The 27,283-nt window shown below is 48.8% G+C and overlaps 1 protein-coding gene across 6 annotated transcripts in view; it reads left to right on the top strand.

Moving 5' to 3' along the window:
* RIN2 (Ras and Rab interactor 2) overlaps positions 1–27,283 on the top strand; it is a 248,243-nt gene that overhangs the window by 128,899 nt on the left and 92,061 nt on the right. For 5 of the 6 annotated variants that reach the window (XM_029066539.2, XM_029066566.2, XM_029066556.2 and 2 more), the window contains one exon: positions 1,306–1,398. In XM_029066539.2, coding sequence (XP_028922372.1) covers positions 1,342–1,398 — 57 coding nt within the window. In that variant the 5' untranslated portion in view covers positions 1,306–1,341. Of the gene's footprint in view, positions 1–428; positions 514–1,305; positions 1,399–27,283 lie in introns of those variants that run through there. The other variant, XM_029066574.2, reaches the window with a different exon arrangement.

Here is a 27,283-nt window from a genome sequence, read left to right as displayed (position 1 = left end):
GAGCGCTTTACTGTGTGCAGGGCACTGCTAAGCGCTTAGGAGAGTGCAGTGTAACAGGGTCAGTAGACGTGTTCCCTGCCCACGAAGAGCTTCCAGGCTATAGCTGTGTGACTTTGGGCAAGTCACTTAACTTCTCCGTGCCTCAGTTACCTCATCTGTAAAATGGGGATTAAGACCGTGAGCCTCACATGAGACAACCTGATTACCCTGTATCTACCCCAGCGCTTAGAATAGTGCTCTGCCCATAGTAAGTGCTTGACAAATACGGACATTATTATTATTATTATTATTAAAGCTTTGGTGCAATACAGTCTACCGTTTGGTGTTTTGTGACTCGTGGGAAAAATGACGTCATAAAGAGGGATTCCAACCTCATCAACAAAAGCAGAGGTGAATGAGGAAGATTGAGGGAGAGCAGAATGAATGCTTTAACTAAAAGCCCGAGAGCTTTGGAAGCAGAGAGCAACGGTGGTCAAACAGGACAGCTGAGCAGATGCCAGGGTTGGGCAAATTGTAAGCCAGGCAGCCAGAGTTGTAGTTCAGAGATGTGTTATTGTCCCACCCGTTCATTACCAGAGTTTCATGGGGCTCATCAATTTCCTCCCGAGTTTGCCAGGAAGCTCCTTACCCTGTAAAATAGCTTAAACGGCCGTTTGCCTGTTAATGCCTGTAGAAAAATGGATCCTCCTGTTTCATCCCCTTCTTTGGTTTCCGGGAAGGAAAGGAGTGATTTCCCTGTCTTTGGTTTCCGGGAAGAAAGCGAGTGAATGATTTTCCAAGGACCTCCGAGCACTGTGCTTGGAGACCCATTTGGGGAGAGGTAATGGCTCCCCACAAAGGTTTTCCCATTCACCTGCAGCCGCTCGTTTCCTAGTTCTCTCCTCTGTGGGTCCGTCCCTCAGACTCTGCCGTCTTCGGAATTATCTAATGGTGACATCCAACATTTATGCTACGTGTGCTTCAGCCTGAGGTCAAGCGAGCAAACAGAGCGATAGTTATGTTTTGGCATTTTGACAGACGCGAACCCATTAAAAATACACAGCGATCCATCCTTCGGTAGTTTAGAAAGAAGGAAGGGGAGGGAACAGAGTCTGGTAGATGGGTCTTTTTGAAGCAAGGGTTTAAAGGAAATAATAGGCTAAAGGGCTATGGAAGAGCTTTGATGGGAAATAAATGGCACTGTGTTGTTGACGGAAAAAGGATCTTGGCAGTGCTGTTGTTGTGACTGTTTCTTGACTGTTCCTGCGGCTTAGAAAGGAATTTCCTACAGGCTGGAGTAACCATTAAAAATGTCTCTCCTTTCAGGAGCCTGACGGCTGAAGTGGAGCCTTCCCGGGGAAAATGTCGTCTCTAACAGTGGGAGCCCCGTGCCGGGACAAGAGAGGAAGTTTCTTTAAGGTAACGAGACCCTTCGCTCGATCTGGGGGCACCTCCTGTCCCGGAGAGCGCTTCCTGCACTTTGTGAGTCGGGGTCGTTCCCCGCCAGGGAAGCCCGCAACCCTTTCCCCCAGCGTGAACCCGGAGCGACTCGCCCTCTGCAGCTGCTGTTCGTTATCCTCCGGCACAGTCGTCCCGGGTCTTCTCACGCAGCGCGGCGTCAGGACGGACCCGGCACTCTTGGCCCGGGCTAAAGGAATGCCGCGGGGACTGCCAAGTTGCTCGCCCACCGCCCTCTTTGTAAATCGGGGAAGTTGTCCGGTCGGGCAGATCCTGCGAGGGCATCCGGTCCAGACCTCCGCGAGCTGCTCCCTTTAAAACTTCCCCTGCAGCCCTAGGGGTGTTTGCTTTTGCAAATCCTCAGCCGTGGCAGCCCACCAGGGGAGGGTGGCCGGGCTAGCTACCCAACACCTCTGTATTGGCATCTCAGCCCAGGGGCTGCCGGCTACGGGAGACATTTTAAAATCTCCGTGTCACCCGCGGTGGGTCGATTTACTTTTGGTTTGCTCCCCATCCCCCAGGTCTGGGTGGAAGCTAAATTGCAGTCACTGAACGCGTTTGACCGAGTTTCTTCACTCTTGATTTTTTAAATCCGGTCCTCACCAGTCTCCGTGAGCTGCCCTACTGCCGGCTTAGTCGAACCCTTCGAGGTAGAGAGCATTTAAGGATTTCACCCACGTTATCCAGCCAGTTAAGGGGAAGATCTGTGGCTTTGCATTGCTAGCTTGTGTTTCTAGTTGTGTGAATGTGGGATCGATTCTTTTCATAGTTCTATTTTAATTAGCACAGTCCTACAGTGTGCAAAGGGTTTGCCTACATTTTTCAGATGATGTATCAGCCCATGTTTTTTTTTAACCAGCTCCAGAGCCTGAATCATCCAGCCTCAGCTGTTCTGTTAAATGAATAAAACCAACATTATTTACATTTCAGAATTGTAACTGGCCCTAGGCATGTGACTTTCTGGAAGGCTGGAGTTGAATAGTCCACGGGAATTAATATTAGTCCCTCCAAACCGTGACTTTTGGCCAGGTACTATGGATAGCACTCTTTCAGGGAATTAGAAAATGTTCTCCCGACTACCTGCGTCTATCTGGATAGAACACAGTGCGATCTCGGAAGAAACGACTGTGCACATGTAAACGCGTCAATCTTCGCAAACCCTTGTGAGAGTTTTCTAAAATGCAGGGCTCGTCAAGAACGTAAGCCCTGGGTTATCAGAGAAAGGCGTGCGTGATATGCAAAATGTATGTACAGCTGCCATTTCAGCACATCCACACCACTAAGCACTTAGGTACTCACCCACTCCGACACCGGTAGCATTTACGTACTTATGTTCGTACTCTATTATTTCCTCTGTAATTTATTTTAGCAGTTGTCTCCCCGGCCAGATCGTATAAGCTCACTGAGGGCAGGGACGCTCTCTGCAAATTCTATTTGTATTCTCCCCAGAACTTGGTCAAGCGATCTATACACGGGCATGCAATAAATACCGTGGATCGATTGATCCTGTAGTTGGCCGGGAGGTGAAAATTTAGTGGGAAAACGCTGGCCTAGGTAGGGGGAGGCTGGAAGCATACCCTGTGTCGAGTAGTCTCGGTTTTCTCTGAAGCTGGGATCCATCACTAGCAACGACCCGTTGTTGGGTAAGCATTGTCTTTATCTGTTGCCGAATTATACTTTCTAAGTGCTTAGTACAGTGCTCCGCACACAGTAAGCGCTCAATAAATGAGAAACAACGTGGCCTAGTGGAAAGAACGCGGGCTTGGGAGTCAGAGGTCGTGGGTTCTAAGCCCAGCTCCGCCACTTGTCAGCTGTGTAACCTCGGGCAAGCCACTTAGCTTCTCTGTGCCTCAGTTATCTCATCTGTAAAATGGACGTTTAGACTGTGAGTCCCACCGGGGACAAAGTGATTACCTTGTATCTCCCCCAGCACTTGGAACAGTGCTTGGCACATAGTAAGTGCTTAACAAATACCAACATGAATAAATATGATTGAATGAATGAATGAACATCAAACTCCACAGTGAGGAAATTTTAGTTCACAGACACCGTGTTCGGGGCCCATCTGGGTTTCCTCCCGAGGTGCTGCTGAAATACGAACATTAAGCTTTTTGTCCCAGAGGCCAAATTTTCCTTGAGGAGAAACTGTTGCCAGGAGAGGGTGTGTTCCATCCCGCCGGCCAAAAGGGTGATCGCTGACGGAGTGCCCACGTGCGGGCCTGGAGTTGGCTCCCCAGCTGACCGACCGGTGACTGCCTCAGAGGAGGGTCTCCTAAGGGTGGGTTCGCGGGCCTTCCCCATCCGGGGCGAAGACGGGGGTATCCTCGGAAGCTGGAGAACTCCTCCAGCCTCTCCGCCCACACTCGGCGGGGAAATATTTGGAGCTGCATGAAGTCATAAACAAACCGGGGTCATCTGAGGACCCCGGGCTAGCAGTACCGGCAACATCATCTCCACTCTTGCAACACTGTCCTCTCTAGCTGCCTCTGTTTAGATAGCCGAGAGCACCATCGTTTGGTAGAAGCCATCTCTCTTTTCCACCGGTTGTCACGGTGCTCCTGAGCCTGATCCGGAAGGTCCGAAAGCCCAGCGAGAGCCTTTTGGGTTTGTCTTTGCGTGAGAATTCATTTCTTTGTCCACATAGACACCTCTCCGTCATGTGAGTGTGGGGGGAAAAGGTCCTCCCATCCTCCCCTCCCGGCCTAGAACTTCCTCCCCATCCATATTCGCCAGACCACCACTCTCCCCAACTTCTAAGCGTTACTAAGGTCACATCTCCTCCAAGAGGCCTTCCCCGATTAAATCCCTTCCCCCCCCCCCAGCTCGCTCTCCCTTCGGCCTCATCTATACACTTGGATCTGTGACCTCTGGGCAGTTGATATTCACCCCACCCCCCAACCCCAGAGCACTTATGTGCATATCTTTAAATTAAGTACTATGAATTATTCATTCATTCGATAATACTTATTGAACGCTTACTCTGTGCAGAGCACTGTACTAAGTGCTTGGAATGGACAGTTCGGCAACAGATAGAGACAATCCCTGGCCAATGACGGGCTCACGGTCTAATCCGGGGAGACAGACGGACAAAAACAAGACAACGTGTTTGTTATGGACAGGGAAAATGTGTGCTAATTCTCTTATAGTGTACTCTCCCAAGCGATTGTAGTACAGTGCTCTGCGCAGAGCAAGCACTGAATAAATGCCACTGATTAAATGAGTGATAACTGAAATGCCCAAGGGGGTCCCCAGACTTGGCTTCAGCAGTAGGTATTTGCCACTTTCCCTAGTCCAACCTCCTCTTCCTGAGATGCAAACGAGAGGGAGAAGGGACCAGTGTGTCATATCCTTTCTTTCGTCCCTGTCTTTCCGCTGGGGAAGGCACTGATGAAGGGCATAAGCCTGGAGACAGAGGGAGTCGGAGAAGAAGCGGATGGACCCGGGCAGTCGTCAAGCAGGATCCTCAGACCTTGATCACTGAAAGTTGGTTTACAAGTGATCTCAATGGTAGTGAAGCCGTGTAAAGATCTCGGGCCTGGAAGTCAGAGGATGTGGTATTTAATCCCCGCTCCGCCACACGTCTGCTTTGTGACCTTGAGCAATTCACTTCACTGGGCCTCAATTTCCCCATCTGTATGGGGTTTAAGACTGTGAGTCCCATGTGGGACAGGGGACTGTGTCCGACCTGATTACCTTGTGTCTACCCCAGTGCTTAGAACAGTGCTTAGCTCATAATAAGTGGTTAACAAATACCAACATTATTATTAGTAGTAGTAATAATAGTGGAAGTTAAGTGATTACTGTGTGCCAAGCACTGTACTAAGTGCTGGAGTAGATTCAAGATAATCAGGTCCCATACGGGGCTCAAAGTCTAAGTAGGAGGCAGAACTGGAATTGAATCCCCATTTTGCAGATGAGGAAAGTGAGGCACAGAGCAGTGAAGTGACTTGCCCAAGGTCACCCAGCAGGTAAGTGGTGGAGCCGGGATTCGAACCCAGGTTGTCTGACTACCAAGATCATGCTCTTTCCATAAGGCCACACTGCCCCCCAGTTTTCAGGTATAGTTTTATACTGTCTGGTAGAGATGGCTCGGTGAGCTTTTTGGTTACTTTTTTTTTTACTCTTGTAAATGCCAACGTGTTTCAACTGCTGAGTCTTAGACATTTAGCTAAGCACTGGGGTAAATACCAGAAGGTAATCATAATAATAATGATGGTATTTGTTAAGCGCTTACTATGTGCCAAGCACTGGTGTAGAAACAAAGTAATCAGATTGTCCTACAGGACTCACATCCATTCATTCATTCAATCATATGTGTTGAGGGCTTACAGTGTGCAGAGCACTGTACTAAGCGCTTGGGAAGTACAATTCAGCAACAAATAGAGACAATCCCTGCTCACAACAGGCTCCCAGTCTAGAAGGAGGGAGACAGACATCAAAACAAATAAAACGGCATCAGTAGCATCATTATAAATAGAGTTATAGATATATACACTTCATTAATAAAAAATAAATAGAATTATAACTATGTGCATATATACACAAGTGCTGTGGGGAGGGGAAGGAAGTAGAACAAAAGGAGCGAGTCAGAGCGATGGGGAGGGAAGGGGGAGCAGAGGAAAAGGGGGGCTCAGTCTGGGCAGGCCTCCTGGAGGAGGTGAGCTCTCAGTAGGGCTTTGAAGGGGCAAAGTGTGCTAGTTTGGCAGATTTGAGGAGGGAGGGCATTCCAGGCCAGGTAGGTAGGACGTGAGCAAGGGGTCGACGGCGGGACAGGCGAGAACGAGGCCCAGGGAGGAGGTGAGCAGCGGCAGAGGAGCGGAATGTGCGGGCTGGGCTGGAGAAGGAGAGAAGGGAGGTGAGGTTAGAGGTGGCAAGGTGATGGACAGCTTTGTAGCCAATAGTGAAGAGTTGTGTGAGGAAGAATGAGTGAGATTCACAGTCTTAATCCCCGTTTTCCAGATGAGGTAACTGAGGCACAGAGAAGTGAAGTGATTTGCCCAAAGTCACACAGCTGACAAATGGTGGAGAGCTGGGATGAGAACCCACGACCTCTGACTCCCTAACCTGTGCTCTTTCCACTAAGCCACCCTGCTTCTGTAAGCATGATAACTTCTCTAAGATGAGTTCAGACCTGACCCCTGGTCTGAGCAGGGAGAGGATGTGCACACGGAACAGAAGAAAATCATGGAAAAGGTGAAAACGTGTTCAAAGAAAACCAAAAAAATATTGACGGCACTTGAAGGAGCCCTTCGGTTTGGGGACTCCTGACTGCGTGGTTTCCCACTTCTGCCCACCCTGCCCTTCTGCAGGGAGATGGGGCTTCACTCAGTCATATTTATTGAGCGCTTAGGGTGTGCAGAGCACTGTAAAAGGCATTTGGGAGAGTATAATAATAATGTTGGTATTTGTTAAGCGCTTACTATGTGCAAAGCACTGTTCTAAGCCCTGGGGCAGATACCGGGCAATCAGGTTGTCCCACGTGAGGCTCACAGTTAATCCCCATTTGACGGATGAGGTAACTGAGGCCCAGAGAAGTGAAGTGACTTGCCCACAGTCACACAGCTGACAAGTGGCAGAGCTGGGATTCGAACTCATGACCTCTGACTCCCAAGCCCGGGCTCTTACCACTGAGCCACGACACTGCTATAGTTTAATAAATTCCTGAGCAGAGCTACTCAAATGTCTCTGCCTGTACTGTTGCTCCGCTTGCAGCATCTGCAGTGGAATTCTCTCCCCAGACTGCTTCTCCTGCTTTCCTCTCCCCTTCAGTTCCATCTCCCTACCTTCCCCAGCTCCGTGTTCTTCTCACTGCTCTTTCCTCTCCTTCCTCTTGCCCAGTTTTTCTGCCAACCAAAGCTTCACCTCCTGCCCCCCGCCCCATCACCCAGACTTCCTAACCAGTCGCCGTGGCGTAGGAGCGCAGGGCTGGGCGTCAGAAGGTCATGGGTTCTAATCCCAGCTCCGCTATTTGTCTGCTTTGTGACTTTGAGCAAGTAACTTTGCTTTTCTCTGCTTCAGTTACCTCAATTGTAAAATGGGGATCGAGACTGTGTACCTCACGTGGGACAGGGACTGTATCCAACCCGATTTGCTTGTATCCACTACAGTGCCTGACACACAGTAAATGCTTAATATCACAATTATTATTATTATTTGATAGCCATGCCTCCCCTATCTCCCCGCTCTGTAATTTATTTTATTGCCTGTCTCCCCCACTAGATTGTAAACTCTATGGGGGCAGAGATTGAGTCTAGCAACTCTACTGTACTCTCCCAGAGGCTTAGTAGAGTGCTCGGCACACGGTTAAGCGGTCAAGAAATAGCACTGACTGGTTGACGTGCTGAGCGATATTTCAGGAAGATGATCCGGGTTAGTACTGGGGTGAAGACTGAAGAGGAAAGGCCTGGAGGCTGGAAGGCTGATGAGGAGGCTGAGGCAGCTGGCTAATGAGTCAAGACTTAGCACTTCACAAATACCACAATAATTATTATTGCCCCCTGTACCCTGCTCCAGGGCAGTCAGAACAAACCGGGGGGCTTCAGGAAAAAGACATTTCCTCTGTTTAATGTAGAGAGAGGGACTCCACATGATTTCACTTCTGCTAGGTTCGTTTTTCATCTCTGTTGTGCTTGCCTTACCACAGTTGTGGTTTCCTTTTTTCCTGTGTGGTTTCCCTGGACCCTGCCTCTCAGTTGGGCAGGTTGGGTGGATGACTGCTCTGTGGTGAATTTGATATTTCCTATTTGAGGTTCAGATACCTATCTCTTCCAGAGCACCTCACATTCAGAAAGTTCTCAGTAAGCGCGTGGCCCCGAAGCCCAGGCTTCCCAGGGCCGCAGAGATACCCGAGATTCCCGTTGGAATATCCAAATATTGAGTTTTGGGGGTTTCGTTTTTTCCTTTTGCACTGAAGTCAGGGCACCTTTGGTGCTTGTGTGATGGAGAAGCAGCGTGGCCTAGTGGAATGAGCATGGGAAGGAGCCTGGGAGTCAAAGAAGCTGGGTTGTAATCCCCGCTCTGCCATTTGCCAGCTTTGTGGCCTTGGGCAAGTCACTTTACTCTGGGCCTCAGTTTCATCATCTGTAAAACGAGGGATCGATACATGTTCTCCTTCCTATTTAGATGTGAATGAATCACCTGTGGGACAGGAACTGCACCGACCTGATTAAATCAGATTTACCCTAGCACTCGGAACAGTGCTTGGCAAGTAGTAAGCGCTTAACAAATACCTTAATTATTGTAAATTATTACAGGAGGGAGTGCTCTGAACCGACACATTGGGCTTACAGTTTGGGGGAGAAGGTGGACTGACGTGCTGCTCACAGTAACAAGAGAGGGTCGGTCCGAAGCCAGCGCCATGTCAGAGCTCAGAGCTACAGCTCTCTCTCCTGTCCCTTAAGTGTGGTATGTGTTAAGCGCTTCCTCTGTGCCAAACACTCAGGGAAGCAGCACGGCCTAGTGGGTAGAGCACGGGCCTGGGAGTCAGAAGGACAGAGGTTCTAATTCCGGCTCCGCCCCTTGTCTGCCCTGTGACCTTGGGTAAGTCACGTCATTTCTCTGGGCCTCAGTTCCCTCATCTGTGAAACGGGGATCAAGACTCTGAGCCCTATGTGGGACATGGACTATGTCCAACCTGATTAGCTCGTATCTCCCCCCGGTACTTAGAGTAGTGCTTGACACGTAGTAAGTATTTAAAAAATATCATCGTCATCATTATTATCATCACTGTAATGACACTGATGTAGATGCATTCAGATCAGACCGAGTCTCTTCCCATCCTTACCTCAGATGATAAAGGGGTTCCCTCTGAGCCCCAACCACTTTCCCTGTGGGTCCCCATCCCACGGTGGTCCTGAGGGCCTTTTGTTGTCTCCATGTTTATATGGGAACCCACTCTCTGGACCTGCGTATCTGTGTCCCTCTTCCTAGCTTTGTGTGTATTTGTGGCTCTCATTCCCTGCCCCCCACCCCCGATGAATCAATCAGTCAGTGGTATTTATTGTGCGCTTACTGTGTGCAAAGCTCTGTCCTATGCACTTGGGAGAATACACTATAACAGATTGGTAGACATGTTCCCTGCCCTCCCGGCCCCTTGGGAATCTGCCCCCGGGTCACCTCCCCAAGCATTCGTCCAGCGTTCATTCATTCATTCAGTAAATCATATTTACTCAGCGCTAACTGTATGCAGAGCACTTGGGACAATACAATATAACAATAAACAGACACATTCCCTGCCCACAACGAGGGGAAATGCAGAGTTGTGGCTCCCATGGTCTCACCTGGACATCTCAGCAATTCTCATGACCCATCACAGTGCACATCTCCAAACCTGGAAAGAAGGCAGTGCTTCCACGGGGGAGGAAATGTGTTAAGATGGATGTGGGCTGTTGACACCTTTGGGGGTCCTTCTCCTGGTCTGTGGTGAGGGTGGATCCTTTGTGACCCCCAACAGTTCTATGGAAGTGTGAATGGAGCCCTGTAGTTTCCTCTTCCCCGCTCCCTTTTGCATCGTCCTTGCACTTGGATTTCAACCCCTTACTCACATGATGATAATTTTATTTGTTAAGCACTTACTATGTGCCGGGCACTATACTAAACTCTGGGGTGGATACAAGCAAATCGGGTTGGACACAGTCCCTGGCCCACGTGGGGCTCGCAACTTGAATCCCCATTTTACAGATGAGGTAACTGAGGCACAGAGAAGTGAATGAGCCCATCATTGGGTAGGGATTGTCTCTATCCGTTGCCGAATTGTGCATTTCAAGTGCTTAGTACATAGTGCTCTGCACATAGTAAACTCTCAATAAATACTATTGAATGACTATTGAATGACTTGCCCAGGGTCACGCAGCAGACAAATGGCGGAGCAGGAATTAGAACCCAGGTCCTTCTGCCTCCCAGTCCCGAGCTCTTTCCACTGGGCCGTGCTGCTTCTCGCCCCTCCCTCGCCCCCCAGTACTTACGTACATATCCATAATTTATTTCGATCAACATCCGAATCCCCCTTAAACTGTAAACTCATTGTGGGCAGGGAACATTTCTGCTAACTCTGTTTCACTGTATTCTCCCAATTGTCTAGTACAGTGCTGTACACATAGTACGCGTTCAATAAATACCATTGGTTGATTGATAGGTTCATAAATGCGGTGGGGCTGGGACTGGGGGGAATGTCAAAATGCCTAAGGAGTTCAAGACCTGAGTGCATTGGTGAGAGAGAAGAGAGGGCCAATATGTGAAGTGAAGGCTTAGGAAAGACCCCTTGAAGGAAATGTAGTTTTAGGAAGGGTTTGAAGATGGGGGTGGGGAGAGTGGTGGTCTGTCAGATATGAAGGGGGAGGGAGTTCCAGGCCAGCGGGAGGATGTGGGCCAGGAGTCAGCAGTGAGACAGATGAGATCAAGGAGCAGTGAGTAAGTTGGTGTTAGAGGAGCTGAAGTTTGCAGGCTGGGGTGTAGTAGATCAGCGAGATAACGGAGGAGAGAGCGAGCTGACTGAGAGCCCTGAAGCTAATGGTAAGGAGTTTCTTTAAGGAGATGGATGAGCAAGGCTTTGAGGGCTTTGAGAAGCGGGGCGATGTGGACTGAACTTCTTTAGAAAAACGATCTGGGCAGAGTGACGTATGGGTTGGAGTGGAAGGAGGCAGGCAGGCTTCTTGTCTCCCTGCTGCCGGACCCCCTGGACCGGCCCCAGCCCCCCGTCAGGCTAGTGGGCTTCATTAAAATGGCGAACGGGGCAGGGAGTACACTGAGTCAGGGCTCCAGCACTCCTGCAGTTCCCCAAAACCTTACTTCCTCCCCCATCTTCCCACCTCCTCTTGAGGTTCGGCCCGCTTTCCGTTTGAGACTGGCCTGGGTTCCTCTCCCCACTATCAGCCCCAGCCCCGCGGCCCTTCAGTGCGTAGCCTCTTGACCGTAAGCTCCTTGTGGGCAGGGAGCGAGTCTGCCAACTCGGTTACGTTGTGTTCTCCTAAGTGCTTAGTACAGTGTTTGGTACAAAGTGAGCCTCATTAAAAATGACTGATCGATAATACCATAGAATTAGTATTTATTAAGCGCTTACTGTGGGCAAAGCGCTGTACTAAGTGATGGGGGAAAATATACAGGTGGGAATTAAGCACAGGCCCTGACGACCATCAAGGGGCTCACCATCTAAAACTTTAAGTGGAGAGAAGAGACTGGGAACAGACCCATCAGGATCCCTCCCTTTCCCTCTGCTCCTTCTCCCCTCCCCATCGCCCCTACTCCCTCCCTCTGCTCTACCCCCTTCCCCTCCCCACAGCACTTGTTTATATTTGTACATATTTATGGCTCTCTATATTTTATTAATGATGCGCATTTATCTATGGTTCTATTTATCTGTTTTGATGGTAGTGATGCCTGTCTACGTTTTGTTTTGTTGTCTGTTTCCCCCTTCTAGACTGTGAGTGCGTTGTTGGGTAGGGATTGTCTCTATCTGTTGCCAAATTGTACTTTCCAAGCGCTTAGTAGAGTGCTCTGCACAGAGTAAGCGCTCAATAAATACGATGGAATGAATGAATGAATGAAGCACTGAAATACAATACAGACAAATATATAGACACTCCTCCCCATCTATATTTTATTTAATTTCTGTCTCCCCCTCTAGACTGTAAACTTCCTGGGGGCAAGGATCGTGTCTACCAACTCTGTTGTATTGTACTCTCCCAAGTGTGTGGCACAGTGCTCTGCACACAGTTAAGTGTTCAGTAAATTCCACTGATTCATTGGATCCATTCCGGGGTGGAGTCGGGCTAGGCCTTAAGTGGAGGGGAGGTGCACCCGCTTTCCTGGTGGCAGATCTATCTGGGGACCCCCATCCACTAGAGGTAATCAAGCAATCTATCAATCAGTTGTATTTATTGAGCACTGTGTGCAGCGGACTGTACTAAGCACTTGAGAGAGTGTAATATAACCGAGTTGGTAGACCCGTTCCCTGCCCGCAACGTGCTCAGAGTCTAGAGGGGGAGAATAATCTATTCTAATCAATATAATAATAACGTTGGTATTTGTTAAGCGCTTACTATGTGCAGAACACTGTTCTAAGCGCTGGGGTAGACACAGGGGAATCAGGTTGTCCCACGTGGGGCTCACAGTCTTAATCCCCATTTTACAGTTGAGGAAACTGAGGCCCAGAGAAGTTAAGTGACTTGCCCCCAGTCACACAGCTGACAAGTGGCAGAGCTGGGATTCACACTCATGACCCCTGACTCCAAAGCCCGTGCTCTTTCCACTGAGCCACGCTGCTTATATATTAATAAAGACTTAATATAAATAAATTATAGATGTGTATGTATGTGCCCTGGATCTGAGGAAAGGGTGAATAAAGAGAACAGTGCTCGGCACATAGTAAGCGCTTAACAGATACCATCATTATTCTCATCGAATCCAAATGCAAGAGAGATGCGAAAGGATGTAGGAGAAGAGGAAATGAGGGCTTAATCGGGGAAGGCCTCTTGGAGAAGATGTGTCTTCAATAAGGCTGTGAAGGTGGGGAGAGTCATTTTCTGCCAGACTAGGCTAAGAGAGATGTCTGTCTTTCTGTCCTGAGAATGCCCAAAAGGGTCTTCTGCTGCTTCCTCTGCCGAGACAGTCACCCGGCCTGTCTGCCTCCCTGCCTAGGTGTAAAAAAGGGATAGAATGATGTCTCAGCAGGGGCTTATGAGCAGTAATCAGTGAATGCCGGGCCCTTTGAAGATGAAAGCCCTTTAGAAGCCCTCACTGTTATTACCATGGTCTGATGCAATGCTTTCTCTGTACTGTTCTCCCGTCTCTTTTCCCTTTGTTCCCCGGTTGGTGTTTCCTCATTTAACCAGTTGCTCCTCCGCCTTTGACGGACCCACTAATTGAGATCCACAGAGTCTGATGTCTTTGGCAGCCGGTTCTTCAGAAGATCCTCAGCTGCCCCAGCACCTTTAATGTACAGAGACGTGATTCCTTGACCAGCCTGGTGGGTGGGCTTCTCCCCCCAGGGGTGCCAGGAGGGTCTCCAGCCCAGAGGAGTTGGGCTGATCAGCTGTCAGGCAGTCAGTTGTATTTATTGAACTCTTACCTGGGCAGAGCCCTGTGCTAAGCACTTGGGAGAGCACAGTAGAACAAGAAAACGGACGCATTCCCTACCCACAGGGAACTTACAGTCTAGAAGGGGAAACAGAGTCCAATAGAAATAAATCAATTATGGATATGTTCATAAGGGCTGGGGGCGGGGCGGGAGGGGCGGACGTATAAAGGGAGCGAGTCAGGGTGACGCAGAAGGGAAAGGGAGAAGAGGAAAGGAGGGCTTAGTCAGGGAAGGCCTCTTGGAGGTGGCGTGCCTTCAATAAGGCGTTGAAATAGGGAGAGTAATTGTAAGATATGAGGAGGGAAGGTCTTCCAGGACAGAGGCAGGAGGTCGGCGACAGGTCGGCCGCAAGATAGGCAAGATCGAGGCACAGTGAGAAGGTTGACGTTAGAAGAGCAAAGTGTGCGGCTGGGTCGTAGGAGGAGAGTAGTGAGGTGAGGTAGGAAAGGGCAAGGGGATTGAGCGCTTTAAAGCACTCAAAACACAAGAATCCTCTAGACTCTAGGGGTGTTGCCCAAAAACCGTGTCTCAGAAGCCTGGGAGTTGCATGACCGCTGATCCCTCTAAAGGTGCTCTCACCACATCCCTCTAGACCGTAAGCTTTTTCTATGGTATTTCTCAAGTGCTTACTGCGTGCCGGACACGGCGTTAAGCGCTAGGGGAAGATGCAGGCTAATCAAGTTGGACACAGATCCTGTCCCACGTGGTGCCCACAGACTTAATCCCCATTTTACAGATGATGGAACCGACTTAAGTGACTTGGCCAAAGCCACCCAGCAGACAAGTGGCAGAGACGGCATTGGAACCCAGATGTTCTCTGCACCTTCCTTTGGAAAAAAACTCACACATCTGTCACCTTTCAAATTTGAAAACTGTAACTATGGTCGTGGGCAGGGCACGTGTCTACCAACTATGTGGGCAGGGCAGGTGTCTACCAACTCTGTTGTATCGTACTCTCCCAAGCGCTTAAAACAGTGCTCTGCACATAGTAAGCGCTCAATAAATACTACTGATGATGATCCCCAGACCCAGGGTCCTCCTAGGGCAGGGGCATACCTGAGGTTCTCCTGGGGCAGTTCGGTCCGGATCAGGAGCCCACGGGAAAATTGAAGGTGGAACGGATGCTAGACCAGTGAAAGGTCTGAGCCATTTGTTGTGGGACCTGGTTTCATTCATTCATTCAGGCAGTCATGTTTCTTGAGTGCTTACTGTGTGCAGAGCATTGTGCTAAGTGCTTGGGAGAGCGCAATATAACAAAAACCAGTGCCATTCCCTGCCCACAATGAGCTTACAGACTAGAGGGTGATCTGGGCTCTCCAAAATGGCACATGAAAGGAATGGAGTAGATCTGCAACTCCTCCCGTTTCCCAGCAATCACCTACCCAGCACAGGGGGAAGAGGCTTTAGGATAGAATAGGGAACCGACAGGGGTAGCCTGGAGGATAGCCCGGGATCACCTTGGCCAAGTCACTTAACACCTCTGTGCCTCAGTTTCTTCATCCGTAAAATGGAGATTAAGGCTGTGAGCTCCACGTGGGACAGGGACTCTGTCCAACCTTATTATCTTGTATCTATCCCAGCGCTTAGTACGGTTGCCGGCACACAGCGCTTACCAAATTCCATTTTTTAAAAAAAGCTCATGTAAAACACCTCTGTTCTAAATATGCCGATTGTTGAGCAGAGGAGGATAGACTCAATGAGGTGACCATCCTGACTCCTGGACGCACCTCTTTCCTGTCCCCCCCTCAAGAATCAGTTCGGGTCATCTCCAATTTCCACATATGTATTAGAGTCTTAGAAACAGTGGCCAGGTAATGCTTGAGGTTCAGGCAAATGTGATCCCTGAAATTTCCAGCCGTTATCCTCTCCTTTCCAAGCTCTGGAAAGAAGCCTTTTGCCGGGCCTGACTGATTCACTGGGCTTAACCCGCTTTGAATTCACAGTTCCCTCAGTGTGTTTTCACAGTTCCCTCAGCGTGTTTTAAAAGCCAAAGGGGCTGAAGGAATTCCCAGAACACGACACTGCCCGGGAAGTTGCCTTAAAAGCAGCGTAGGCTAGCGGAAAGACCACAGGCCTGGCAGTCAATAATCCCAGTACTGCCTCTTCCTTGCTGTGTGACCTTGGGCAAGTCAGTTAACTTCTCTGCGCCTCCGTTTCCTCCACTTTTAAGCATAGGGATTAATTCCTGTTATCACTCCTTGTACCCATCCTAGTGCTTAGAACAGTTTTTGACACATAGTAAGTGCTTAATAAATAAACATAAATATAAAAAAATAAACACACCTGGGTCTTCCGCTGGCACCAGAAAATCCTCCCCAGTGGAAACTTCAACTGGGGTGTTGTGGCCCGCTTCCTGCCAAGCCCTTCAAAATGGACCATTAGTGATTCACCATGCTCCGCTCTTCAGACAGGAAGGGAGGAGACGGGGAACCCGTGAGCATCCAGGAAGGCTGAACTGCCCAGGGGAAGCCAGGGAGGAGAAGATAGGAGGGCCGACAGTCTCGCTTTCACAGTGTGAGTGATAGAAACAGAAACACCCATCCTTGCTGCTCCTAAATTTTGAAACAGTATCGGGCAAAATCTGTTCCATCCATTCAAGATCCTGCAGGTCACCAGACCAGGTCTCAGAGCCAAAAAAAAAGGCCTCCCAAACTGGCTCATTCACTCCATCTCTTCCCTGGTGTTGGAGAAAAGGTCGAACCCACCTTTTACCTCAACAGTGTCAAGGTAGAGCAACTATGTGTGCCTTATACAAAAAAGTTCCAGATTTCTTTTAAAAAAAAAGGAAGAGAAAAGCAACTTTAGCAGACAGCCACATGGAATTTAGTCACGAAGGAGGTAAACAGCAGAATCTTGGAATAGTTTCCCAAATCTCACCCAGCAGGACCTGATAATATCCACTGGAGCTTGGACAGGTGGGAGGCTCAAAACAAACATAAGGAATCATTGAGAACCAGCCTGGAGTAATGGCTAAAACACAGGCCTGGGATTCAGAAGGTCATGGGTTCTAATTCCTGTTCCACCACTTGTCTACTTTGTGACCTTGGGCAAGTCACTTACCTTTTCTGGGCCTCAGTTATGTCATCTGTAAAATGGGGATTAAGATTGTGAGCCCCATGAGGGACAAGGACTGCATCCAACCTGATGAGGTTATAACTGCCCCAGCGCTTAGAACAGTGCTTGACGTATAATAAGATCTTAACAAATACCGTCATTATTAACCATCTGTAATTCATCCGCGGTGGGCAAGTGGGGGAATGAGCATTTCAGATTTGTCATTGCAGGAAATTAGGCAGGATGAAAATATCAGTACTTTCAATCAATTGTTGGTATTTATTGAGTGCTCACTATGTGCAGAGCACCATACTAAGCTCTGGGGAGAATACTTCAAGTGGGGTTTGGATAAATTCACGGTTGAGAGGTTCAGAATGGCTTACCGTAGCATACGATGGGGTGCCAGAAGACACGAGAAGGGGAAAGTGGGAGTGTTGGACATTAGACTGTGAGCCCGTCAATGGGCAGGGACTGTCTCTATCTGTTGCCGAATTGTACGTTCCAAGCACTTAGTAGTGCGCTCTGCACATAGTAAGTGCTCAATAAATACTATTGAATGAATTCCTAGCCCCGAGGATGTATGTCCAGGGTGGTGACTGTCTCACTGGCCCCTGGAGACAGCCCTGGATTGGATGGATGACCCAGGGTGCAGTGAAGTGTGAGATTAGTTTAGTTCAGCTTTGATGGCTTTAGAGAGACACAGACCCATAGTTCTCACCCTCTGTCTCTCTTTTGGAGAAATCAAGCTGCATTTAAATACTTCAGTGTTGCCTCATGGTTAGTGAGAAGCAGCATGACGTAGTGGCGAGAACACGGGCCTGGGGGTCAGAAGGTCATGGGTTCTAGTGCCGGCTCCACCACTGCTCTGCTGCGGGACCTTGGGCAAGTCAAACAGGGACCTCATCTGTAAAATGGGGATTGAGACTGTGAGCCCCACCTGGGATGGGGCTGTGTCCATCCGATTTGCTCGTATCCACCCCCGTTATGTATAATCCACCCCAACACAGTGCCTGGCACATAGTAAGTGCTTAACAAATTCCGTCTTTATTATTAGTTGGCATTCCAGAGAAAGAAACTCAAGCTAAGAGCAGACTTGGAAGAAAAATGAAGTGGTAATTATTTCTGGACCTCCAATTTGCCCATGTCCCCCCGCCCGACCCACTCTCCGACCCCAGCAGCTCCTCCCTTCAGTGACCTGTCACCCCCCACAGTCCTCCAGGCCTACGGTAAAGGTTGAGCATCCCAGGTCAGGAACACGGCTCCTGGGAAGCAGAAACAACAAGATCCCGGAGCAAGAGACTCTCACCGAGAACCACAGCGAAAGTCACAGTGATGAGCGTGTGTGAAACTCCGAACTAGCAGCATTTCATGCGTGTTTTACATAAGCGTAAGTTTTAGGGAAAAGCGTCGGGTGACTCAGAAGAAAGAAGTTACCCAACAGCGTGCATTGCGGCAAAATTAGGTTCGCCAATACTGGAAGAAATCAGAATCAGTTCCTGGCAGTGGTTTTTTGGGGTTTTTGTTTTTGGTTGGTTCCCTCCCTCCCCCCAACACCTATTGCGGGAAACACCACGATCTGCAGAGACTGTCAGCGTGGAACGGCCCGCTGGTCAGAGTGGCCACGCCTGCGGCGGTTGCAGGCCGGGATCGGAAGAGGTGGGGACCTGCACTGATTTGGGCTGGGTAAAATAATAAAAAATAATAATAATGATGGTATTTGTTAAGCGCTTACTATGGGCCAAGCACTGTTCTAAGCGCTGGGGTAGATACACGTTGTCCCACGTGGGGCGCACACTTTTAATCGCCATTTTCCAGATGTGGCAACTGAGGTACAGAGAAGTTAAGTGACTTGCCCAAGATCACATAGCAGCCAAATGGCGGAGGCGGGATTAGAACCCACATCTAGCTCGGGCTCTTTCCACTGTGCGGTGCTGTTTCTGTAGCATGTTGACGCTTCCTCTCAGCACTCTGTTATTCCCCCGCCGTTTTCCCGGACTGCACTGCCATCGTACTTGGGTGGTGGGGGGCCAGGGGAGGGCAGTTCTGAGCCCCGTGCCCTGTCTCCCTCACCTCACAGTAGAGAGCGCGGGGAGGGCCCAGAGAGCCACAGAAGTGACCGAAGAATCGGAAGACGCCTCCGAGGAAGGAAGCCTGAAGGAAATGGGAGTATATCATGTGAAGAAGAGAAGGCCGCAGTCCAATCAATACGTTTCCAAGTCCAAACAAGGCAGATCCGGCCTGTGGAAGACGATGTCCTGCTTTTCCATAATCACTGATACGGAGCAAGCACAAAGAAACGGGCTGAACCGGCAGCATAGAGGCTCCCAAATTTACCTCCCTATCAACTACCGATAATAATAATAATAATGATACATTTAAGTGCTTGCCGTGTGTCGGGCAGCGTTCTAAGCCCTGTGGCAGATACAAGCTAATCAGGTTGGACAAAGTCCCTGTCCCACAAGGGGATCACAGTCGTAATCCCCATTTTGCAGATGAGGTAACTGGGGCACAGAGAAGTGAAATGAGTTGCCCAAGGTCACCCAGCGGGCAAGTGGCGGAGGCAGGATTAGAACCCAGGCGCTTCTGACTTCTGACTCTATCCACAAGGCCATGCTGCTACCTCGGGGTATTGAATGATTACTGGGTTCAGAACTGTGAGCTCAATGTGGTCAGGGAATGTGGCTATTATATTGTTCTATTGTACTCTCCCAAGCTCTTAGCACAGTGCTCTGCACATAGTAAGTGCTCAGTAAATACGGTTGACTGACTAAAGGTACTAGCGCTTGAGAGAGTACAGTGCAGCCGAGTTGGTAGTGGACAGGGAACGTGTCTACCAACTCTGTTTTATTGTACTCTCCCAAGCTCTCAGCACAGTGCTCTGCACACAGTAAGCACTCAATAAATACCATCGACTGATAGACACGTTCCCCGCCCATTAACGAGCTAAGAGTCTAGAGGGGGAGACAGACATTAGTATACTCTAATCCCAATCTCTCACTTCCTCTATTATTCATCCCACAGGGGCACATATTAATATATTAATTATTACAACAGATCACATTATAATATCATATATTATAATACCTATTGTATAATATATAATCATATACAATTATATTATAATTGCATTATTATATATTATATAATATATAATTATATACAATTCTATTATAATTGTATTGTTACATATATAATGCATATTATATTATCTTATAATTGCATTATTATATATTATATCATGCGTATTATATAATATATAATAATACAACTATAATATAATTGTATAATATATAATATATTGTATATTCATGCCCGTCTCCTCCTCTAGACTGTAAGATTGTGGTGAGCAGGGAATGTGTCCGTTGTAGTCGTATATTGTATTCTCCCAAGCTCCAAGTACAGTGCTCTGCACACAGTAGGTGCAGAATAAATACGATCGACTGAATGAGTAACTAACACTTGGGTCCTGCACCATCTCTTGCCCCGAGGACACCTGCAGTTGGATGTGTAACTGTAACTGAGCACGTCTAAACTTCTCATTTTTCTTTTTCACATTTCTAGCAATGAAATCACCATCCTCCCTGTTTCACATGTCCTCAGTGGTGGTGTCATCCTCTCCTCTTTGCTGTCTTTCCACTCCTGGGTCCTCCTGGTGTTTCCTTCCTCACATCTCCTGAATACATTCGTTCATTCAATCGTATTTACTGAGCGCTTACTGTGTGCAGAGCACTGTACTAAGCTCTTGGAAAGTACAGTTGGGCAACGGATAGAGGCAATCCCTACCCAACCACGGGCTCATCCCTCTTCGGCACATAAATAGCCACTCCCCCGGTTCAGGCTGTCATTAGCCAGCTGTATCAGCCTCCTCACCAGCCTCCCAACCTCCAGTCCATTCCTCTTCAGTCTTCACCACAGTACTAAACCCGGATCATCGTCCTGAAATATCGCTCAGCACATCCACCAGTCAGGGCTCTTTCTTGACCACTTAATATGTGCAGAGCACTCTACTAAGCATTTGGGAGAGTACAGTATAGTTGCTAGTCTCCATCTCTGCCCCTATAGAGTTTACAATCTCTTGGGGGAGACAGACAATGAAATAAATCACAGATAAGGGAGGGATGACTATCAAATAATGATAACTGTGGTATTTGTTAAGCGCTTACTATGTGTCAAGCACTGTACTGAGCACTGGGGTGGATAATAATAATAATAATGTTGGTATTTGTTAAGCGCTTACTATGTGCATAGTACTGTGCTAAGCACTGGGGGAGATACAGGGTAATCAGGTTGTCCCACATGAGGCTCACAGTTAATCCCCATTTTACAGATGAGGGAACTGAGGCCCAGAGAAGTGAAGTGACTTGCCCACAGTCACACAGCTGACAAATGGCAGAGCCGGGATTCGAACCCATGACCTCTGACTCCCAAGCCCGTCCTCTTTCCACTGAGCCACGTTGCTTCTCTACAAGCAAATCGGGTTGGACACAGTCCCTGTCCCTCGCGAGGCTCACAGTCTCAATCCCCATTTTATAGATGAGGTCACTGAGGCACAGAGGACGTGAAATGACTTGCCCAAGGTCACACAGCAGACTGGTGTCGGAGAGGGGATTAGAGCCCATGATCCCCTGACTCTATCCACCAGGCCATGCTGGATCCCGTAAATGCTAACTACACGAATGCAAGTACATAAGTAGTAATAATAATAATAATAATGTTATTTGTTGAGCACTTACTATGTGCAGAGCACCGTTCTAAGCACTGAGGTAGATACAGGGTAATCAGGTGGTCCCACGTGAGGCTCACAGTCTTCATCCCCATTTTACAGATGAGGGAACTGCGGCACAGAGAAGTGAAGTGACTTGCCCACGGTCACACAGCTGACAAGCGGAAGAGTCAGAATACAGAAGGGTGATTAGGGTGGAGAGATGAGAGGTTAATCCAGGAAGGCTTCTTGGAGGAGAGAGATGATTGTAGAAAGGTGTCGAAGATTCATTCAATAGTATTTATTGAGCGCTTACTATGTGCAGAGCACTGTATTAAGCGCTTGGGATGTACAAATGGGTAACAGATAGAGACGGTCCGTGCCCTTTGACGGGCTTACAGCCTAATCGTGACGGGCTTACAGTCTAATCGAATGTGAGTGCTGGTCTGGCGGATATGAAGGGGAGGGAGTCTGAGGCAGGAGGGAGGGGTCAATGTGGAGAGAGACAAGATTGAGGCTCAGTGGAAAGAGCCCGGGCTTGGGATTCAGAGATCATGAGTTCAAATCCCGGCTCTGCCACTTGTCAGCTGTGTGACTGTGGGCGAGTCACTTCACTTCTCTGGGCCTCAGTGACCTCATCTGTAAAACGGGGATTAACTGTGCGCCTCACGTGGGACGACCTGATCACCCTGTATCTACCCCAGCGCCTAGAACAGTGCTCGGCACATAGTAAGCGCTTAACAGATACCAACATTATTAGTAAGCGGGTTTGTGTTAGAGGAGTGAACTGCGTGGGCTGGGTCACAGCGGGAGCGGAGCGAGGATAAGTAGGAAGGAGAGAGCCGGTCGAGTGCTTTAAAGGAGTTTCTGCTTGATCCTCGTCGTCTTCGATCCTCAAAAACCTCCAGTGGGTAACCATTCCCCACCACATCCAAGTAAAATCTCCTGACCATGACCCCAAGGGTCTCTCCCAGCTTTCTTCCCCGTACTTCCTCTATGAGCTCACACTATTTGCTCTTTTCATGCTCACATAACTGAACCTCACTTCTAGTCCCCGACTTCTGTTCCCTTGTTCACCCTCTCCTTCCCGGCTGGAATTCCCATCCCGTTGGGATATCCCGGATTACAGCTCTCCCCACCTTCAGAGCCCTCCTAAAATCCCTCCTTCTCCAAGAAGCTTTCCCTGATTAAGATGAATTTCCAAGAGTCTCTGTCACATCAGTCTTTGCACTTGGCTGTGCACCTCTTTAATAATAATAATAATAATGATGGCATTTGTTAAACGCTTACTCGGTGCCAAGCACTGGTCTAAGCACTGGCGGGATACAGGGTCATCAGGTTGTCCCACGTGGAGCTCACAGTCTTAATCCCCAGTATCCAGATGAGGTAACTGAGGCCCAGAGAAGTGAAGTGATTTGCCCAAAGTCACACAGCTGTCAAGCGGCGGAGCCAGGATTAGAACCCATGACCTCTGACTTCCCGGCCCGGGCTTTTTTCATTGAGCCTAGCTGCTTCTCCACTGTGATAATCAGCCCAGCCACACAGCCCCTGGGTATATATCCTTAGACTAGAGAAGCAGCGTGGCTCAGTGGAAAGGGTTTGGGAGTCAGGGGTCGTGGGTTCGAATCCCAGCTCTGCCACTTGTCAGCTGTGTGACTGTGGGCGAGTCACTTCACTTCTCTGTGCCTCAGTTCCCTCATCTGTAAAATGGGGATGAAGACTGTGAGCCTCACGTGGGACAACCTGATGACCCTCTATCTCCTCCAGCGCTTAGAACGGTGCTCTGCACATAGTAAGCGCTTAACAAATACCAACATTATTATTATTATTACACTCTACCATTTCCCCAAGCCGCACCTTATTTTAAGATCTGTCTTTCCCTATAGACTGTAATCTCCCTGTGGACGGGAATCCTGCCCATCAACTTTTTTATACTTTCATAAACACAAAGTACAGTGCTCCGCATACAGTAAACATTCAATAAGTGTCATTGATTGATTGATTGATTGTTCAACCCAACAGCGACCCACTTAAGGTGCATTCTTCTGCTCTCGTATCCTGTTCTTTCCCCTCCTCCCACTATTTTTAATCATTTGCGTCTGTGTCCCGAAGTAATGAAAATTATAATGACATCTGTTAGGTGCTTACTATGTTCCAGGCACTGTTCAGTTCCCTCATCTGTAAAATGGGGATGAAGACTGTGACCCTCCCGTGGGACAACCTCGTTCCCTTGTATCTACCCCAGCGCTTAGAACAGTGCTCGGCACATAGTAAGCGCTTAACAAATACCAACATTATCATTATTATTATTACTACGCACTGGGGTAGATACAAAGTTGTCTGATTGGACACAGTCCCTGTCCCCCACCGGGCTCACAGTCTTACTCCCCATTTTACAGATGAATAACTGATCCACAAAGAAGTTAAATGACTTGCCCATAGTCACACAGCAGACAAATGGCAGAGCCAGAAGTCGAACTCAGGTCGTCTGACTCCCGGGTCTCTGCTCTTTCCACTAGACAACAACGCTTCCCTGAACGATAATAATAATAATAAAGGAGAACCCTGTCTGGAAGCTGGAACCCCTTCCCCGCTGAGTTTCTCAGAAACCCCATTATTAAGGGATGTTCCTGTCATACCAGAAAAGGTCAGCTTCACACCCTTATGCGTCCTTCCAGAATACCGCCATAGCTTTCAATGAGGAAGGTGCAAGAGGAATATGCGTTCAGTAAGTTTCGTTTCAGCCGCAGTGATTCATCTCGTAAAGCTCACAAATCATTTTTCCAAGACCAAGAAGGCTGAGAGTTACATTTTTTTAACTAAACCCTCCCCCACCCCACCACCACCGCCAAAAAAAGCCCAAAACAACCCGCTTTCCTTTCCTCCTTAAAACAATGACCACGCTGTCACATCATAATCAGTTCGTGGAAAAAATATCCCGATAAGTTTCAGTTTCTCAGACCGGCTTTTTTTATGGTGTGTGCACTCTTGGCTGAACCCTCCCTTTTCCTCCCCCTGCCTCCTCCCCACTGTCCAGTTTATCCTTTCCCGCTGCAGCGGCCTTTGAAGCGGCGCGGCCTTGAATTTAGTGTCCTGAGGTCTCGCACCCACGTCCTACCCAGTGTTGGTCTCGATTCATTCATTCGCTCAGTCGTATTTATTGAGCGCTTATTGAGTTCGGAGGGAGTACAACAGTAAACAGACACATTCCCTGCCCATAGTGAGCTCACAGCCTGGGGGGGAGACAGACATCAATACAAATAAATAAATTAAAGATATGTACATAAAGGGGCTCTTCCCCTTGCTAAGTGCGGGCTGGGTCTGTAGATGTCAGGAAAGGAGATGTGGAAAAGGACAAGGGAGGATCCAATCAGTCACTAGTAATTATCGAATGATTACTGGGGGTAGAATCCTGTGCTATGCCCTTGGGAGAGATCAATAATAATGTTGGTATTTGTTAAGCGCTTACTATGTGCAGAGCACTGTTCTAAGCGCTGGGGTAGATACAGGGGAATCAGGTTGTCCTACGTGAGGCTTTCAGTTAATCCTCATTTTACAGATGAAGTAACTGAGGCACAGAGAAGTTAAGTGACTTGCCCACAGTCACACAGCTGACAAGTGGTGGAGCCGGGCTTCGAACCCATGACCTTTGATTCCCAAGCCTGGGCTCTTTCCACTGAGCCACGCTGCTTCAAATGTTGGTATTTGTTAAGCGCTTACTATGTGCAGAGCACTGTTGTAAGCACTGGGGTAGAAACAGGGTAATCGGGTTGTCCCACGTGAGGCTCACAGTCATCATCCCCATTTTCCAGGCGAGGTAACTGAGGCACAGAGAAGTGAAGTGACTTGCCCACAGTCACACAGCTGATAAGGGGCTTCTCTGCTTCGCTGCTTCTCTAAATCCAGGGTACTTGCCCAAAGTCCCACAATAGACAAGTGGTGAACCTGGGACTGGAAACCAGGTCCTCTTGACTCCCAGGTCCTTGCTCTATCCAGTAGGCAACACTGCTTCTCGTGTAAAATAAACTACAGGAAGAGGAGGAAACCAATTAGAAGGATGCGTGTGTAATTGTGGGAATGGCTGGCAGCCTGGCCGATGAAAGGGTTTGAGAGTCTGAATTGAGAATCAGAGCATCGCGAGCCAAATCCTTTCAGAGGACCCTCAGATGATTTCTATAAGTCTGAACAGATCAGTCATCATCATTTATTAGTAATAATAATGTTGGTATTTGTTAAGCGCTTACTATATGCAGAGCACTGTTCTAAGTGCTGGGGTAGGTACAGGGTAATCAGGTTGTCCCACTTGAGGCTCCCAGTTAATCCCCATTTTACAGATGAGGTCACTGAGGCCCAGAGAAGTGAAGTGACTTGCCCACAGTCACACAGCTGACAAATGGCAGAGCCGGGAGTTGAACCCATGACCTCTGACTCCAAAGCCCGGGCTCTTTCCCCTGAGCCACGCTGCTTCTGTATGACTACATGATGAATGTACCGCTTGGGAGAGTACAGTATAAACAGACACCTTCCCTGCCCACAGTGAGCCTTCGGTCTAGAGGGGGACTGCCTCTGTTATATTGTTGTGTTGTACTCTCTCAAGCGCTTAATACAGTGCTCTCCCCGCAGAAAGCGCTCAGTAAATACGATCGACTGACTGGCCGACTTTGGGTTTGGCTGGAGGTGTTGGACTGCTCGGGAGAAAGAGAGGCTGTGTAATTTCACAAGTGTCAGGACCGGCCACAGACGGGGTCCATCTCCGCTCCGGAACCAAGCCCTCCTTTCCTCTTCTCATTCATTCATTCATACATTCATTAGTATTTATTGAGCACTTACTATGTGCAGAGCACTGTACTAAGCACTTGGAAAGTACAGTTCAGCAGCAGATAGAGATAATCCCTAACCAACAACAGGCTCACAGTCTAGAAGGGGAGAGACAGACAACAAAACAAAACGAGTAGACAGGCATCAATAGCACCAAAATAAATAAATAGCATTATAGGTATGTACATATCATTAATAAAATTAATAGAATAATAAATATGTACATATATACGCAAGTGTTGTGAGGCGGGGAGGGGGGTAGAGCAGAGGGAGGGAGTCGGGGTGATGGAGAGGGGAGGAGGAGCGGAGGGAAAGGGGGGACTCAGTTTGGGAAGCCCTCCCGGAGGAGGTGAACTCTCAGTAGGGCTTTGAAGAGGGGAAGAGAGAGAGTTTGGCGGAGGTGAGAGGGAGGGCGTTCCCGGTCAGCGGTAGGACGTGGGCCAGGGGTCGACGGCGGGATAGGCGTGAACGGGGGGACGGTGAGGAGGTGAGCGGCAGAGGAGCGGAGTGTATAGGGTGGGTTGGATAAGGAGAGAAGGGAGGTGAGTTAGGAGGGGGCGAGGGGATGGACAGCTTTGTAGCCAAAAGTGAGGAGTTTTTGCTTGATATGGAGGTTGATAGGCAACCACTGGAGGTTTTTGAGGAGGGGGGTGACGTGCCCAGAGCGTTTCTGTAGAAAGATAATCCGGGCAGCAGAGTGAAGTATAGACTGAAGTGGGGAGAGACTTCTGTATCTTCTTGACTTGCTCCCTTTATTCCCTTTATTCCCTTTATTGCTCCCCGCCCCCCTCCCACAGCACTTATGTACATCTCTGACATTTATCTGTATTGATGTCTGTCTCCCTGCCTCTAGCCCGAAAGCTCTTTGTGGGCAGGGAATGTGTCTGCTGTATTGTTACATCTTACTCTTAGTAACCAGAGTGCTTAGTGCAGGGCTCTGCTCACGGTAAGCGCTCAATAAATACGATTGTCTCACCAACCGAGTAGAGGCTGCCAAGCTCTGACCCTCAGCGGCGGTGAACGGGGTTGTGCTCGGAGGAAGGACTGCACTTCTCTGCGACTTTTCTCTAGAGGCGAGGTGGGTTTTCTTGAAATGGAAAGTGTTTTCTTGAGAGCTTTCCCTGTGGGGAGGGAGGTAACCGCACGAGAGCAGTGTGGCCGAGTGGACAGCGTCAGGGCTTCAGAGTCAGGAAACCTGG

This window comes from Ornithorhynchus anatinus, chromosome 1 (assembly GCF_004115215.2).
Source record: "Ornithorhynchus anatinus isolate Pmale09 chromosome 1, mOrnAna1.pri.v4, whole genome shotgun sequence".
Taxonomy (NCBI): Eukaryota; Metazoa; Chordata; class Mammalia; order Monotremata; family Ornithorhynchidae; genus Ornithorhynchus; species Ornithorhynchus anatinus.
Note: the sequence above shows the minus strand (reverse complement) of the source record. Positions and strands in the feature narration are given on the sequence as shown.